This window comes from Paramisgurnus dabryanus, chromosome 5 (genome assembly GCF_030506205.2).
Source record: "Paramisgurnus dabryanus chromosome 5, PD_genome_1.1, whole genome shotgun sequence".
In the NCBI taxonomy this organism is placed as follows: Eukaryota; Metazoa; Chordata; class Actinopteri; order Cypriniformes; family Cobitidae; genus Paramisgurnus; species Paramisgurnus dabryanus.
The window spans coordinates 9,105,425-9,121,970 of record NC_133341.1 but is presented as its reverse complement, the minus strand read 5'-3'; the positions used below and the strand labels follow the sequence as shown (position 1 = coordinate 9,121,970).

Below are 16,546 nucleotides of genomic sequence, written 5' to 3'. Positions count from 1 at the left end.
CAGGATTTATTTTTAATACACTGAAACACAATGCAAGTGATATCAGTAATGTTTGTTGAAAAACAGAGTCTGTGAAAGTGTGAAAGATGTTTATCAAAAAGCGTTTAAGTGCCTAAATAGCATCCATTGTGCTCTCTGTATATATGGTGCTTCCAAACGCCCAAGTGATAAATATTCATGTGTTGCTGCTGTGTGTTTTTATAGAGACTACAGATGCTGTGAGAGTTTGTGAGCCCTTCGGAATGATCTGTAGTCATGAATTAATTATAATTAATTTAATTGAACATTTGAGCTGACCTTCATCTCCGCTGCTGTGATGGATAAAGAAGATTAGAAAACAACATTTGCATTCACGCTAGGTGTTTTTGTAACGTCAAATTGATAAAGTCTATATTTGTAGAAGTAGAAAAGTGCATATAAAAAATAAGGTGCAGTAGCCTACCTGGCTGATGTCTTAATCCACGTAAATCAATTGAACGAATTTGAGATCAAATGTTTTTATTAGTTATTATAAAGTTCCAGAAGAAATAAAGAGTATTTAAGAAGTAATGAGGAGTAGTTAGGGAATAATTCAGGAGTATTCCAGAAGTAATAAGGTGTAGCCCAGAGAGCTGTGTAAGTAATGCTAATGATAAGTATACCACAAATGTGCCAGTTAGAGCATGTATTTGGTCTTTTTGATGTATTCGGATAATCCCCATATGTATAATTTCCTTAATGTAGCAAGTGTTGTATTTTAAAGGCAGTAATTTTACATATCATCTTATTTTTATTAAGATTCCTCAGTTGACCGACAGCCCTACTTGAATACGATTATGCCTAACTATATAAGATCAACACAAAAGCATTAAAGTAAACAGTCTTCATAAAACAAAGATTAGCTGTTTATTGGCAAACCCTTAGAAATTTGGAAAAGCATTCACGTCCACTCGTTTTTATAAAGAATGCCTCAGGTCATTCTCATGATTTAGATGTCTTGCATGAACTGCTCACTTCAGCTCATTTTAGCTGTCTGAAGTTGAACATTTTGGCTTAGTCAAGGCATACATTTTTTATTACTTCAGCATTCTGAATGCTTGTTTAGGATGATTTTGTGTTGCATGACCTACATTCTGTTAAGCTTTGGGTCATGGATAAACACACTTATATTTGCTTCACAGGGTTGGACATTTTCCAGTAAAAAAATTCTCCAAATCCTGGATTCGATTACATTTTCGATTCTAAGGTCACGGTTCGATTTGATTCTCGGTTTTTACTTTTTTTAAAGAACAGGTTGCTATGCCATTTTTAACTTTTATGAAATATAATATCTGACCTTGAACTCGGAGATGCCCTGCCATGTAAGTTATGCTGCAAGTAGAAAAATATGGTACATGCACATACCTGATAAAACAAAACTTCCTGTTAGATAAATATCTGTCAGTACTTCGCACCTTAAAATGCATTTTTATTACCGTCAGACAAGACTATACCCCAATAAGTCATGTTTAAATGTTTTATTTCGAAGTTTGAGGTTGTGACTTAATTTCAATCCATTTTGATTTAAAATCGAAACCGTGCCACCCTTAAAAAGTATAGTCCATAGCCGCTTTTGCATTAACGAGCGGTGCGAGCCAGGGCTTTAATCGGGCCTCACGGAGCCAATAACCTTCGTCCCTTGAAGTTTATGTATGGCTGCACATGAGCAATCTCGCGGCAAGACAATATCAGATTAAGCAATAGTTAACCTTACGGAGTGATTACCACAAATAAAGCATTCATCAGCAAGTAGGCCAACTTAGATCCTTATGTAGGCTACATAAAATCCCGAATCTATAATAGTTCTGTCACCAAATGTTATTTATGTTTGTATGATGTTTCAAAACTGAGTTGTTTTGTGCTATACAGTAATGCGGAAAACATTTGAAGAGTTTGGTTCCAAAACGCGATAAACGTCATTTTTTTATTTATTAGTTACCACCAAAATCAATATTGTATCAGGTCAAGTTTTTAATTTTACGCAAAATCCAATATCCGCGATGTTATTCTGTCATCTTTTCTCCCTTTTTTCCCAAAAAACGCCACTCCTCCTTTTCTGCAGAATGCAATAAATCCGCTCAACAAATCACAGCGGACCATTCCACGCATTGTAAACAACAATGCGGCACGTTGAATACACTGAATCCTAGTTTTCCTTATCTACTCTGTACTTCATGATCAACAAACAAACAAAAACAAAATAATACTTTTGATGGCATTGATTAACCTGTAGTGGTTTTCTGTGGCCTGGAAGAAGCGTAAGCCACTTGAGCGGCGGAAAAAATGGCAGCTTCTGTCATGCTAACACATTTACCCAAGAGGATCTTATAAAAACTTTCCATTATTTTACTCGAAGTCAACGAAAATTGAGCTGAGCTGTCAAAAAAGTCCCAAGGATGACAGCAGCAATGACAGTGTTCTTAATATGACTAAGTAAGTGTTTTGATTAATGCCATTAATGTTTTGTTTTTTATCAGTGTATACCACTAGTCAACTAAATGAATATAACATGGCAAAGATGAATGCACATTTATATATTGATTGAATAGATTTATAGCATTTTGAAAAAAATCTGTTTTTATAATTAATCTTTGAAAGGCAAATTGTTTATATTATTATAACCTAAAGATGCTATGTGAAAATAATGGTTTTAATCTTGTCACTTTTTTGGTATAGAATTTGGTATTTTTACCGAAATTAGTCAAAATGGACCAAACTCTTAATTTGTTGTATTTAAAAAATGTCTAGGTCTTTTTAACAGATGTGCCTTTGTAACACAGTGATTTCTCATTGACATCCCTTAATCTCTTTTACACACTGTTTCCCATGGGAAATTCATGAACCCTGACAATTTAAAAGTTGTACTGTATGAGAGATGATTTGATGTATTCTAGCCTCGCTCTTATGAACAACCTTCAGAATGACAATTGTTGAATGCCTTTCATTTGGACATTATCTGTGGATGTATCTGGGAACACATTTATTTTAAAATTCCTCAGATGCATTCACATTGGGTGCAAATTCATTTTACTTAAAGGTCACGTTCTTACTGTCTCATTTTTCAAACTTTAGTTAGTGTGTAATGTTGCTGTTAGAACATAAATAATACCTGCAAACTGATAAGATCAAAGTTTAATGCCCGACGATATATTTTCTCACATACTAAAACAACTCGTTACTTATTTCTGAAGGAGGGACTTATAGAACAAGGAAGACATCAGCCTGTTTTTAGGACAGTGAAACATTGATATACAGATAAGTAAATTGTGTAAAAAATACCGCGTTTTTACACATGAAACATGAATACATGTTATATTGCACACTGTAAACACAATCAAAGCTTCAAAAACACAGAAAGAACGGGACCTTTAAGGTTGCTGACATATATTGGAATTACTATAACAAGATGCATGATTTATGCATGTATCTGAAGTAAACATAATATATGTGCAAATAGGAGAGGAGTAAAATAAATGCTAAATTAATTGAAATCGCCCTTGAAATGACTCTCAGAGCTTGGGGAGTCATGCTTGTTACGTTCGTTATATTTTCAAATGTGATTAAACATATTCTCATCTAAATCTTTTCACACAGTGTAACACATAAATCTGCATATTCTTTCATATGCATGAACAAATTCAAAATCCCCACTTGCACAACCAAATGAATGTAAATATCACATTACTGTGTCTAAAACTTTAATCCTATTGTTTTACATCCACTTCAGATTGTTCCTAAGGACAATGAGACGAGATCTACGCTTGTGTACAAATACATCATCCATGAAGACTCGGTGCCCATAAACAACAATAATGTCATTCAGGAGGACACATATGAGTGGGCATTGAAGAGCTGGTCCCAATGTTCAAAACCTTGCGCTGGAGGTAACATCAAACTCTGTGCTTTCTCTTTTGTACAGTCATTTACTCTCATTTAATAGCCATTTTGCCGAGTGTGGCTAGACAGAAATTCATTTTATTTAATTCTTTTTTTATATTTTATATACTGGTCTATAGGGTTCCAGTACACCAAATATGGATGCCGTAAAAAAGGTGACAACAAAATGGTACAGAGAGGCTTCTGCGATAATAGCAAGAGACCCAAACCTATTCGCAGAATGTGTAACCTACAGGACTGCACACAACCGCAGTAAGTAACTTTTTTTTTAATTACTCGCTTGTGAATTTCTTACTGTAACAGCATTATTCAGTGAAACTGAATTGCAATCGACAGCTCAGTCCACAGCTCACCACTCACATTTGAAACACATAGTGAATCTACGGTAGCCGCAACAAGACAAACATGTCATCATTTGAGACAACAATGCGCTCTATAGGGCTACTGTAGAAACATGACGTGGTGAAATGGCGATTTCCATGTACTATCAATGGGACCCGTGGTGTATGTAGATAAAAACAACTCATTATAAGGTTATAAAAACAAAACAGTTCATTATGTAAGGTCTTTATACACCAGATCCTTCTAAAAGTTACACATTGTACCTTTGAATCCTGAAAAACATAACACATTTTAATGACTTAATGCTAAGATTTTCTTTGCAGATGTGCACTATCCATTGTATACTCTGTTATTTTTCTGCATTGTTTTTGCATACAAAAACAATACTGGAAATCACATTTTTAACTCTTTGATGCACAACATGGGACTAAAATGACTCTGTATTCTATATTTTTCAATTCAGTATTCAAGGCATTCCTCAATTAATTAGTTTTTGAACACCACAAATGCCCTTCTTGTTTTTTATAATATTTTTTGTGTCACTATCCTTCTAAAATGTCACATATTCATTCCCTATGCTATTACAATCATAGCTGATTGTTTCTTTGGGCCTGTTTATACCTGGTATAAAGATGCGTTTCGGTCAATCCGATCACAAGTCGATGAGAGACACATTCATGTTTACACCTGGTGTTTTAATCCATTTTAAATATGCCCATTGTCCCTTTGTGAAGTGACTGACAGACCAGTATTACCTTGACAACGCTGCATGTACGCATGGAATCCAGGATTCAGTTCATATATGTAAAATATAATTTTTATTTCTTTTCAAACATTGTTTATTTTTTCTTATTATGTTGTCCTGACAATTTTTGTTGTATCTAAGCTTATTCTTCTTCTTCTGATCCCCACTTTTTCTGACTTTAACTTCTCCTAGAGTTTTCCAGCTACAGTTTTCCACAAGTCTTCAGACTGGTCTGAAGATTTATGCTATATCTTTTCTAACTGATTCGGACTCTCAAAACCAGGAAATTTTAACATTGCGACAAATTTTGACAGTTATAGCCGCAAGTGAGTGGTTTACCACATTTGAAGAAGCTGGCAGGCTCTAAAAGGACCTACCCTTACAATGGGGTGTAAGCTGCCCCCGGGGTGTAAGAGACCCTCAAATTTCCAAAGGGAATGCCCTCAGACTGCCATTATAAAAGGCCCAGATAAAATATCTTTGCAAGCACAGTGTCATAGAACAACCTGATCTACCGAATTTCCATGTTATAGTATAGTCACAGAAAATTTGATCACTCACTTCATCTGTGTCCATGTCATGGAATTCAGCTGTATTCTGTACTGGGTGCATGGATGTCTTTTCCGTGTTACTCCCATGGGTTTCTTGTGTCATTTTGTTATGTATGGTTTTCTCATTGTTTTTCCTATTTTCTTACCATTGTTGCTAGGGGTTAGGGTTAGAATCACTTTCTGTTACATTTTTAGACATCCTAACCCAAACCTCAACTCCAGGCGTGAATAGTTTTAAAAGCGGAAGAAAAACATGTAGAAACCAATACATAAAAGTACATCCTAACATGAAAGTAAATCCTAACATAAACGTGGCCAAACCCCAAATCAAACCCCAACCTCAAGCGTCAATGATTTGAAAATGAAAAAAAAAAAAACAATTAGAAACCAATACATAAAATGACACAAGAAATCCGTGGGAGTGACACAGAAAAGACATCCATGCTCCCGGCACGGAAAAAAGCTGAATAAAGTGATCAAATTTTCCATGAGATTATGTTGCATAGAAAAATGGGGGTGGGCTCATTTTACTCAGGAAGCCAATCAGTCTTTCAGGATCCTCATAACATTACCAAGCCATGCCCTAGCAAGCATTTAGAGCACCCTAGCAAACAATCCTATAGACTGCCATTATAAACGTTCCAAATGGATATCTTTGAATCACAGTGTCATAGAGACATGGGGGTGGGCTTATTTTAATCAGAGCATATAATCAGTCTCTCAGGATCCTGACAGAGCTATTAAACCATGCCTTAGCAACCACTGTTGTCTACCCTAGCAACCAAAACTCAAAACAGTTATATCTTCACATTTAAATGTCATGGAGACATGTGGGTTGGTTTAAATCATTCATACGTGCAAGCAGCCTATGATGTATCATCATTGGCCACTGCCAAGCCTATTAATAGAAACAAAAGACAAAAAGCTGATATATCTTGTAGCGATTATGGGGCGGGGTGGAACAGTGTTGTTTTAAACATCATCATTTTTAGTTTAAAACATGTTTACATCATGTAAGCTTAATGTTAAATCATGTTAGCTTCATGCTTAATAATATTCACATCATCTTAGCTTCATGTTGGATCATGTAAACATCATGCTAACTTCATGCTAAATCATGTTTACATTGTTAACTTTATGCTCACCCCTGTTCGCTTCATGCTAAATCATGTTAACATCATGTTATCTACATGTTAAATCATTCTACTGTCATGATGACTTCGTAAAATCATGTTAGCGTCATGCTAAATCATGCTAACGCCATGTTAAATCATGCTAGCTTTATGTTAAATAGGGTGACCATACGTGCCATTCTTCCTGGACGCATCCCGTCCAGGATTTTGTGTCCGTCGAAGTTGTATTTGTTGACCGCATACGTCTTAGAGGATTATTATTGTTATTACAGAAAAGCAAAAGTTACATTTTAAGGTAAGAATGAAACTACAATTGTATATCTTATGTTTTTAACTGAATGGCGTATGCGGTCAACAAATACGACTTCCGGAAGACGCGCCGAAATCCTGGACGGGATGCGTCCGGGAAGAATGGCACGTATGGTCACCCTATGTTAAATCATGCAGGCTTCATGCTAAATCATGTTAACATCATGTTAACTTCATGTGTAATCATGTTAGCTTCATGTTAAATCATGTTAACATCATGTTAACTTCATGCTAAATCATGCTAGCTTCATGTTAATCATTTTAATTCATGCAAATCACGCTAGCATCATGTTAGCTTTATGTTAAGTCATATTAAACTAATGCTTTATCTTGTTGACTTCATGCTTAATCATGCTAACTTCATGCAAAATAATGTTAGCTTCATACTAAAACATTCTAACAACCAGCTAGATTACTAAACTACACTTCTTAAAGGTTTCATGTGAAACCTGACAAACTGTTATAAACATTCAGAACCGGCTTTGTCAAGCCAACATAAAGTTTGTCTTCAAACTTTACTATCTAGATTTTAAAATTATTTGTTTCACTATGCTTAAAGGCAGGATAGCCTTAAACTTTTTTACACATTTGTTTAAACTGTCTTTATATACCAATACATAAGTAAAATGTAAATACTCTGAAAAAGAGAGTATAAAAATCGAGTGTCTGTAGACCTCTCACGACTGTTTTAAACACAGCTCATTTTTCCATTCACTCCACCCCCTCCCTTCTCCTGTTTGATTTGGTAAAAGACGAGCTAGTTATATTTATAAGACAAAGCTAAAAACAGATTGCATTGATACAAGTTTATTTATTACCATCAGTTACACTGTGATGAAGGTGAATTTCGTCGAAAATTCATAACATATAAGGTGTTTTGCATGGAAGAGTTTCCGTGATGAAAGAGTTTGTCTCTGATGAGGACTAAACTCCGGAGACAATACCGCTACCGCATCGTCGACTCGCGGAGAAGCCACGCGATATTTACTCTCGTTTGATTTCTTCGTTTATTCCTTTTTTTTGCCTTGTTTGCCTTCGCTGACTGCATATGCAGGTACTGTGAGTTCTGAATGCTCTTTCTCTACCGTACTTTTGCTCTTCCTAGAGTGCCTCGTGCACGTTCAAATCAATCGGGTGTGCGCATGTGTGGGCAGATCCCATAGCAACAGGGGTGGTGTCATGGTCGCGAGAGAGAGTGATAGTTGCGCAAGCCAATCATTCGTCCCGAATGGAAATAATTAGCTGTGTTTAAAACAGTCGTGAAAGGTCTACAGACACTTGAGTTGTATACTCTCTTTTTCAGAGTACTTACATTTTAACTCTTTCACCGCCAGCGTTTTTTAAAAAAGTTGCCAGCCAGCGCCAACGTTTTTCATGATTTTCACCAAAGTTTAATGCCTTCCAGAAAATGTTCTTCTTTAAATATATAAACATACAATATACCAAATGAAAGAACAGACCCTCTGCTTTCAAACAAAAAAAAAACGTTTCATCCTACCTTTAGTGGTTCTTTTGCAATCAGCTTTTGAATATGGGTAGGTTTTTGCAAAAACACCATATTTTGAGCAAAAAGCAGAGATAATTCCATTTTTGTGACGGACTTTTCATAGAGATCCGATTCAGAGCGATCTTTAAAACAGACACGGACATGCAGCAGCTTGCCATAGGGCAATACTTTCGGTTTTAAAAAGTTGCGGAAGGGCGCCACCTGGTGGATAATAGTGGTATTGCGGAAAGACTGAAAATCTTGTCATTGGCGGGGAAGCGTTTTCTCTTAATTGACGAGATATCTCGTCAATGGCGGGAAAATAGTTAATTATGTATTGGTATATAAAGACAGTTTAAACAAATTTGTGCAAATTTGTAAAAAAGTTTTTTAGATAATTCCTGCCTATCTTGCCTTTAATGTTTAAAGTACATACAGCATGTTAATAATCACAGCAGCTACTATTAAACACTTTCCTGAAATCTAAACTAGCATTTACTACATTTTACAATACTTTTTTTAAGATGTGAAATATCAAAAATACCAATGTGCCAAAAGACAGAAAAGTCAGAAGGTATAGTGTTCCCAGTGCACCATGCCTGTGTGCGTGGGGCACAAATGTGTAGTTGTCATTTGTGTGGCATGTATACACTGAGATGGCAATTTGAGACGGTGCTATACCCATGTCAGTTTTATTTTCTTTTATTTGGTCACATTTACCACTATTCCCTACAGTGTAATTTCAGTGTTATTGGTCATCCCAGTATGTGTACATTAAGTGTGTCAAAGTGACAAATATACAAAATTCAAATCAGACAAATGTGTGGTCTAAACAGAGCCGTTTCAAGGGTGTGCGAGGCCCTGTTCAAACTTGATGTGTATGGCCCCACTGAACTGTATGCTTACTCATCCATTTTAGATTAGTGCATTATATTATTTTTCCATCCGTGGAATAAGTTCTTGAATTAGCCTCTCAGGAAATATGACCAATTAAACTGAACTGAACTGAACTTATTAAAGCTCTATACAAACTTGATGAGCAGGGCCGTTCTCACGACATGCATGAGCATGAATCACGCTCGCACACTGTGTCTCACTTTTAAAATTTATGTCATATAACCCACACACACATCAAAACAACATATCATTTGTTCATTGAGTTTGTGCAAGAAAATACTTAGAGATTGTTTTTTATGAAATGAGCTGATTTTAACCTTTGACAGTCAAAAATAAGCACAAATTTAAAAGCTCTGTAAAGTCAATCTTGAAAATTGTTTTTAAGCACATTAATGTTAGAAATGTATTACTGAAACACCCCAAAAAGACTGTAAACTATTAATGGTGGTAAACGGGATAGTTCATCTTAAAATGAAAATTCTGTCATCATTTACTCATCCTCATGTTATTTGAATTTATTTCATATAAGAAGATATTTTGAAAAATTATGGTAAATAAACACACAGCAGATAGTGACCATTGACTTCCATAGTAGGAAAATATATATTTTGGAAGTATTGTGATAAATGATGAAGAAAACATTTTGATAAATGATGGTAAGCGCACAGTTGACGGTACCCATTACATTCCATCATATTTTTTATTCCTACTATGGAAGTCAATGGTCATTATCTGCTGTGTGTTTACCATCATTTCTCCAAATATCTTCTTTTGTGTTCATCAGTAAAAAGAAATTCAATCAGGTTTATAACAACATGAGAATGAGTAAATTATGACAGAATTTTCATTTTAAGATGAACTATCACTTAAAAAAAATCCACATTTAGCAAAAATTTGTTTAGGATTATTTGGGCGGGGCTAAAATGGTGGCTTAACAACGCACTTAAGGTTCCGCCCATGGCCCCGCCCCTAACACAATAGCAAACATCCTTTCAGGTATAAGCGGTATTTGAAAGTTGAGAGAAATGGCAGCTTTCCTGTGGGTGCGCATGGTTTCAGCGCTAACACGACCCAACTGCTTGAGAGCTGAAAATGATGTCAATTTTCCAAGATTTTGAGAGCTTAGTTTATTTACTTTTTGTTTGGGTGGTTAATAACACATTTTTCTGTGGCGTCACAAACTCAGAACACTTTTAACTTTTAAGAAGAACAGACCCTCTGCTTTTAAACTAGCAAACCAACAAAATGGAAAAAAAGTTTCATCTTCATTTGTTCTCTTTTTAAAACCTCTTAAATATGGTAAGGTTCCTTTAAAACTACTAAATTTTGAGCAAAAAGCTGAAATAAGTGCATTTTTGTAAAGGAATTTTGTTAAGAATCAGGGCTGCATTTCCCGATAAAATGTAACTGTTAAATTAAACCTTAACTAAAGGTATACATTTTCTAGGCATGTTTCCAGAACTGTACCTTAGCGGGTTTCTTAAGGTATACTTTCTTACGTACAATGTTACCAGGTGCTGTCCATGGCGATGGTGCTGAATAGGTTGATATCGATTGCTCGACAATTAATTGTTCACTTTATGTAATAGGTAATTCTCTGTGTTATGAGATAGCGGTGTTTTTTATTAAAGAAACATTTCAGAAAGTTAAATTTATTAAGACTTTATTGTAAAAATATTTTAATTAATTGCAATTAACTAAATCCAATCTTTGACATTTTATTTTATATCAAACCCGTGCAAAACGTATCATGCATAAACTGTTTCAATGCATTTGCTACGCCTTCACTTGAAAGGATACTGTAATTTATATTAGGGGTTCCCAATAAGTGCGTCGCCCAGGGTAATAAGGTGTGCCTTGCAAGTCACCTGGCTTGGCTGTGCATTACACTAAAATTTATAAAAACAAACTGTTCTAAAGCATTATTAATATATATATATATATATATATATATATATATATATATATATATATATATATATATATATATATATATATATATATATACAGTACTAGAAATAATACAGACTAGACAGGTCTGACTCCTAACAAACAGAACTGGACTCGACCCAAACACGGACTGTACACAAGCCGATTGACGCCATCCGGTGAGACCTGACAGACAACATTATCAAGGACATGACATGATATACATTTAAATACACAACACACGAGCACAAGATTCTAGACAACAGGGCATTATATAAGCGAACAAATCAAGAGGGAACAGTGTAAACTAATCAAACATTAATGGGAGAGCTAATGAGGAGACGAGGGGGGTGGAGACATAAATGAGACACCGCAGCACACAGACCAAACAAAGGCCATGTGCTACAACACAAAACATGGGTACCGCCACAGTCCTGCCACATGACTATAAACAACTATGAATAACAATGACAGGAGGGCAGGATCATGACACAGTTGCCTCAAAGTTATACAACATTAAAAAACTTTGATGCAAAGTCGAATAAACATTAATAATCATAATTAAGGAAATCAACATGATATTTTGATTTTGAAATAATCGAGTATTATAGTAGGTATTGCAATTAATATAACAAGACATTAAATAAAATAGTACAACGAAATGAATGTGTTTTCTCTTTACATTCATATTTAAAAATTGAAAAGGTGGAATACATTGACTAGCTGTCTAGTCCCAGATTGATAAAATATAAACATCCCTTATTATAATATATTTGCCATTGTGTCTTCATTTACTCTACAACCAGGGTGGATTTACCTACTTATAAGGCACAACATGCAAAACATATTTACTGTGCAGAGATAAAGAAAGAAAGAGAAGTCGCCATCAGATGAATTTAGGGGCTGCTCCATTGAAATTGACTCGGCCTAGTCTGCTGAAAATGCTCCTGTGGCATGCGATTTTTACTTGATTTATTTTTTGGCAGCTAAAATACTAGCCGGTAGACTAAAGATTTCACGGATGAACACGGAGTGTTATTGCTATTTTTTTTACAGATATTTAATTATATAGACTGCTATGTACACAAGCTTTTATCAAAGTGATGGCCCCTAGCGAAGTCAAGTGGGATAAGGTAAGAGTGCTCCAGACCAACCTTACGAACGTATGACTTACAGAAGGGATATGTAACTAAGAATGTTTCGGGAAACATGTATTAAAGGGATAGTTCGGCCAAAAATGATATTAAACCCATGATTTACTCACCCCCAAGCTGTCCGAGTAGCATATGTCCATCGTTTTTCAGACAAACACATTTTCGGATATTTCAGAAAATGTTTTAGATCTTTCAGTTAATTAAATGTGAAGTTACGGGTCCACGACCTTCAAGTCCAAAAAAGTACGTCCATCCTTCACAAATTAAATCCAAACGGCTCCAGGATGATAAACAAAGGTCTTCCGAGGGTAATCCGCGCTGTTACGTCCTGAGGACGTATTAAATAAATTGTTTAATATTTATGTCACTGTTAAGTTGTTTTTGTTATGTGCTCTGGCTGTCTCTCCTTCACTCTGATTGCCTTGCAGTTGATTTGCCACACCTGAGGCTCGTTAGGAGTGTTGCACAGCCACGCTATAAGAAAGCAGAGTGAACAGTGCTTGGCAGGGTTCCCTTCTCCCCTGCACCAGACATGTGTAGTTGTGTTGCTAAATGTTAGTGATGGGAGAAACGGAGCTTTTCGAAGCTTCGAATCAATTGAACCAATTGAACCAATTGCTTCGAAAATTGATTCAGTTTTTCGAAGCAGTTCGAAACCCACACACGCTGGCGACCCCTGCTGGTCAAAACAGTGTAAAAGCAGATCTGTCCACACTTTCCAAGTATATATCGCTGCAGCCCGGAGACTGCAGGTAGGAGGACCTTATGCCGAAAGTGGGAGGTGCTTATGCCGCAAGTAGGAGGGATTTCAGAAATGTACAAGTAGGAGGAGTTTACGCTTCAAATGGGACGGTGGTGAATCCTCTGGAAGTTTGTACAGCCCACTTGCGGCTAAAGCTCCACCCACTTGCTGCTAACCCACCCATTTGCAGCTGGCTCCAACCTCCGTTTATACCCCTTTCCCACATTTTACACTTTTTTTACAAAATAATAGCAAGATTTTTATTAAACTATTTAAAAAATAATAATTTAACTTAATTAAGACATAGTTAAAAGTGTATTATGTGTTTTAGCTTTATTTAGGGCAAACAAATGAATAAAACTAACTACCCTTTTAATTGTGCACATTTTTGTCATTAAATCGGTCTATAAACAAAAAGTAGACAACATGGCAGTGTTATTAGTCAGAAGGATGAATGTTTTATGAACTTTCATAATAAAACTGACCTGAGTTCACCTAAACTTATTAGACACTGGTCATGTGATCAACTCCCCCTAGTGGTGAACCATCAGATTTTCGAAACGTTTCGAAACAGTTATGACGTAATGAAGCCTCGTTTGCTAAAATCACGTGACTTGGGCCAGTTTGAAACAAGCTCCGAACCACTGATTCGAAACAAAAGATTTGTAAATGTTTCGAAGCCTCACGAAGCAGTGCTTCGAAAACGACCATCACTAGTGTCTGTGATCAGGTGTTAAAGGTAGCATGTAACATTTGTACACATAATGATTTCTTCTTTTTTTTTTGTTTTCTTTATATTGTTTGGTATTAAAAGGTATTGTACTGAATTCTTATTCACATATTTACTTTAATTTGAAATGGGGAGTCGTAGGGAGATTGAGTTACCTTTTTATTTTAAGTTAATTCCTGTTTTTCTGTAGGTAGGGAGTGGAGGGTAGCATATGTTGTTTATTTATTTTCTTTTACTTGGGTAGGTCATTTAGTTTATCCCCCATTAGTAAGTTTCTTATGTTTGTTGTTTTGGTGACCTTCTCCTGAAGATTGAATATCCCCACTTTTGCTTGTTTAATAACAATAAATATAATTAAGTTTATGACTGGTTGTTGGTATGCATTTCTGGGGCAGGGGATTGAAGGGGATCCTCCACGACCGCTTTAATTTAGTTTTTTTTTATTCAATTTTGTTACTCTCTTCCAACCCTACACTGGGAGAATTTGTAACAAATGGGGGCTCGTCCGCTCGTCTGTCCATCCCTTAATTGACTAGGTGAGTACTCTCTTCTCTCAGTATTTGACTGTTTTCGACTGTAGGTCCATTAAGATAATGGAGTTTGACTTTACCGAGTTTACTCTTTTCCCTACACTTGAAAAGTTTAATCGCTGTAGAAAAAAGGATTTAGTCTTGATAGCAGAGTTTTTTAATGTTTCTTTAAAAAAAAGATGTTAAGAAGCATGTATTAAAGGAAGAGTTGTTTGAGAAATTAGTAAAAGATGGTATTTTGCCTGGAGAGTCTGATGAGAGCTTAGAAACTGAGGTTCAGGATGAAGCATCAGTGGAGGGCGAAGGCATAAAAGTCAACTCTGAGACTATATCTCAGGATCCTGCAATTGCTTTGAAGTTAAAGGAATTAGAACTAGCAATTAAAAAAAAGGAATGTGAGGCAGAAATGATAAAGCTTCGTGTAGTGGAGATGCAGGCTGACCGAGATATCCAGATCTGTAAATTAGATCTGGAATCAGAGCGCCTGGCTAGAAATCAAGTACCACTTGTATCACCTTTGACTGGTGGTAGTTCCGCCACAGAGGATTTTTCTCATGCACCCTATGGCGATTATTTTGATGTCAGTAAATATATAAGACTGGTACCTCCATTCAGAGAGACGATCTTGCTGGAAGAATTTAAACATTGTCTTCCCGCAAATATGGTAATGCACTTAAATTAACAAAAAGTGGTGTCATTGGATAGTGCTGCAGTCTTGGCAGATGAGTTTGTGCTGACACACAGAAATGTTTTCTCAGCCCACACATCTGCCAGGTCTCCATTTGCTAAAGCAGAAAATTCTGTAGCGTCGCATGCGGTAAATTCTTTTAAAAGTGAGTCTGCATCTAAAATTGTGCGTAAGCCTACAAACAGTGTTGATAGTAGGGCTGCACGATAAATCGCATGTGTTTGTCACGCTCATCTCGTCAGTAATGCCGGTTCCTTGATTAGTAGTAAATCACCATCAGCTGTTTTCAGATGGAGCAGCTTTAACTGCACAGAGCCGTAGTTCACTGACAATCGGGGCAATTTCGCATTAATTATCGCGGACGCATCGCCTGCGATATGTATGCGATATGGCCCAGCTTGTCAGGGAACTACGTCTCAGTGCAGTTAATGTCGCGCCATCTGAAAGCAGCTGTTGGCGATTTAATACTAATCAAGGAACCGGCATTACTGACGTGATGCGCATGGTATCGCATGCGATTAATCGTGCAGCCCTAGTTGATAGGCGAATCTGTTTTTTCTGTCTTGACCCAAACCATTTTATTGCGGATTGTAAGGCTTGGAAACAAAAGATGGCGGCTTCCAAGCCTAAGAATGTAGCACTTGTAAACACCATGCGTAATGACCGCTCTCTTAGTGGAGAGAGTTATCAGCCTTTTTTATTTGAAGGCAACGTGTCTTTATCTCCTAATTCTGGTTTTAAACCTGTAACAATCTTACGAGATACGGGTGCTGCTCAATCCTTTATATCTGAGAGAATATTGCCTTTCTCAGTGAATTCTTTTACAGGTAATGACGTGTTGATTCGTGGGATCGAAATGCACTGTGTGAATGTGCCACTTCATACCGCGTATCTAAAGTCAAGCATTGTTAGTTGTATGGTCAGGTTAGGAGTGCGTCCACAGTTGCCTGTGGAGGGTGTTGATCTGATTCTGGGTAATGACCTTGCAGGTGGCTTAGTCTTTCCTAGACCAGTTGTGTCATATAAACCAAGTGCTATACAAGAATCTGATCTGACCAAGGATTTTCCGTCTGTTTTTTCTGCTTGTGCAGTAACCCGTGCCCAGTCCAAGAAATTTGAGGAAGTAGTGGATATTTCAAATTCCTTTTTGGTTAATGAGCCTGACTCAGTGGAGTGTGTTCTGGCTATTACCCCAGAACCTGACCGAGGTACCTGTTATTAGAGAGTTAACCTCTGAAATCTCATGAAAGGTTGGTAGAGAACATTTAGCATTAGCACAAAAAGCAGACCCTTTCCTAGCCAAGTGTATAGCGGCTGCAGAAGTGTTACCTCTATACCTAATTCTGGTGTGGCTTTCTTTTGGGAACGTGGTTTGTTAATGCGTAGATGGAAACC

General features: G+C 36.5%; 1 protein-coding gene across 3 annotated transcripts in view; it reads left to right on the top strand.

The window, feature by feature from the left end:
• adamts3 (ADAM metallopeptidase with thrombospondin type 1 motif, 3) overlaps positions 1-16,546 on the top strand; it is a 169,963-nt gene that overhangs the window by 113,619 nt on the left and 39,798 nt on the right. For all 3 annotated transcript variants that reach the window (XM_065267191.2, XM_065267190.2, XM_065267189.2), the window contains 2 exons: positions 3,746-3,902; positions 4,035-4,167. In XM_065267191.2, the coding sequence (XP_065123263.2) occupies positions 3,746-3,902; positions 4,035-4,167 (290 nt within the window). The remainder of the gene's footprint in view (positions 1-3,745; positions 3,903-4,034; positions 4,168-16,546) is intronic.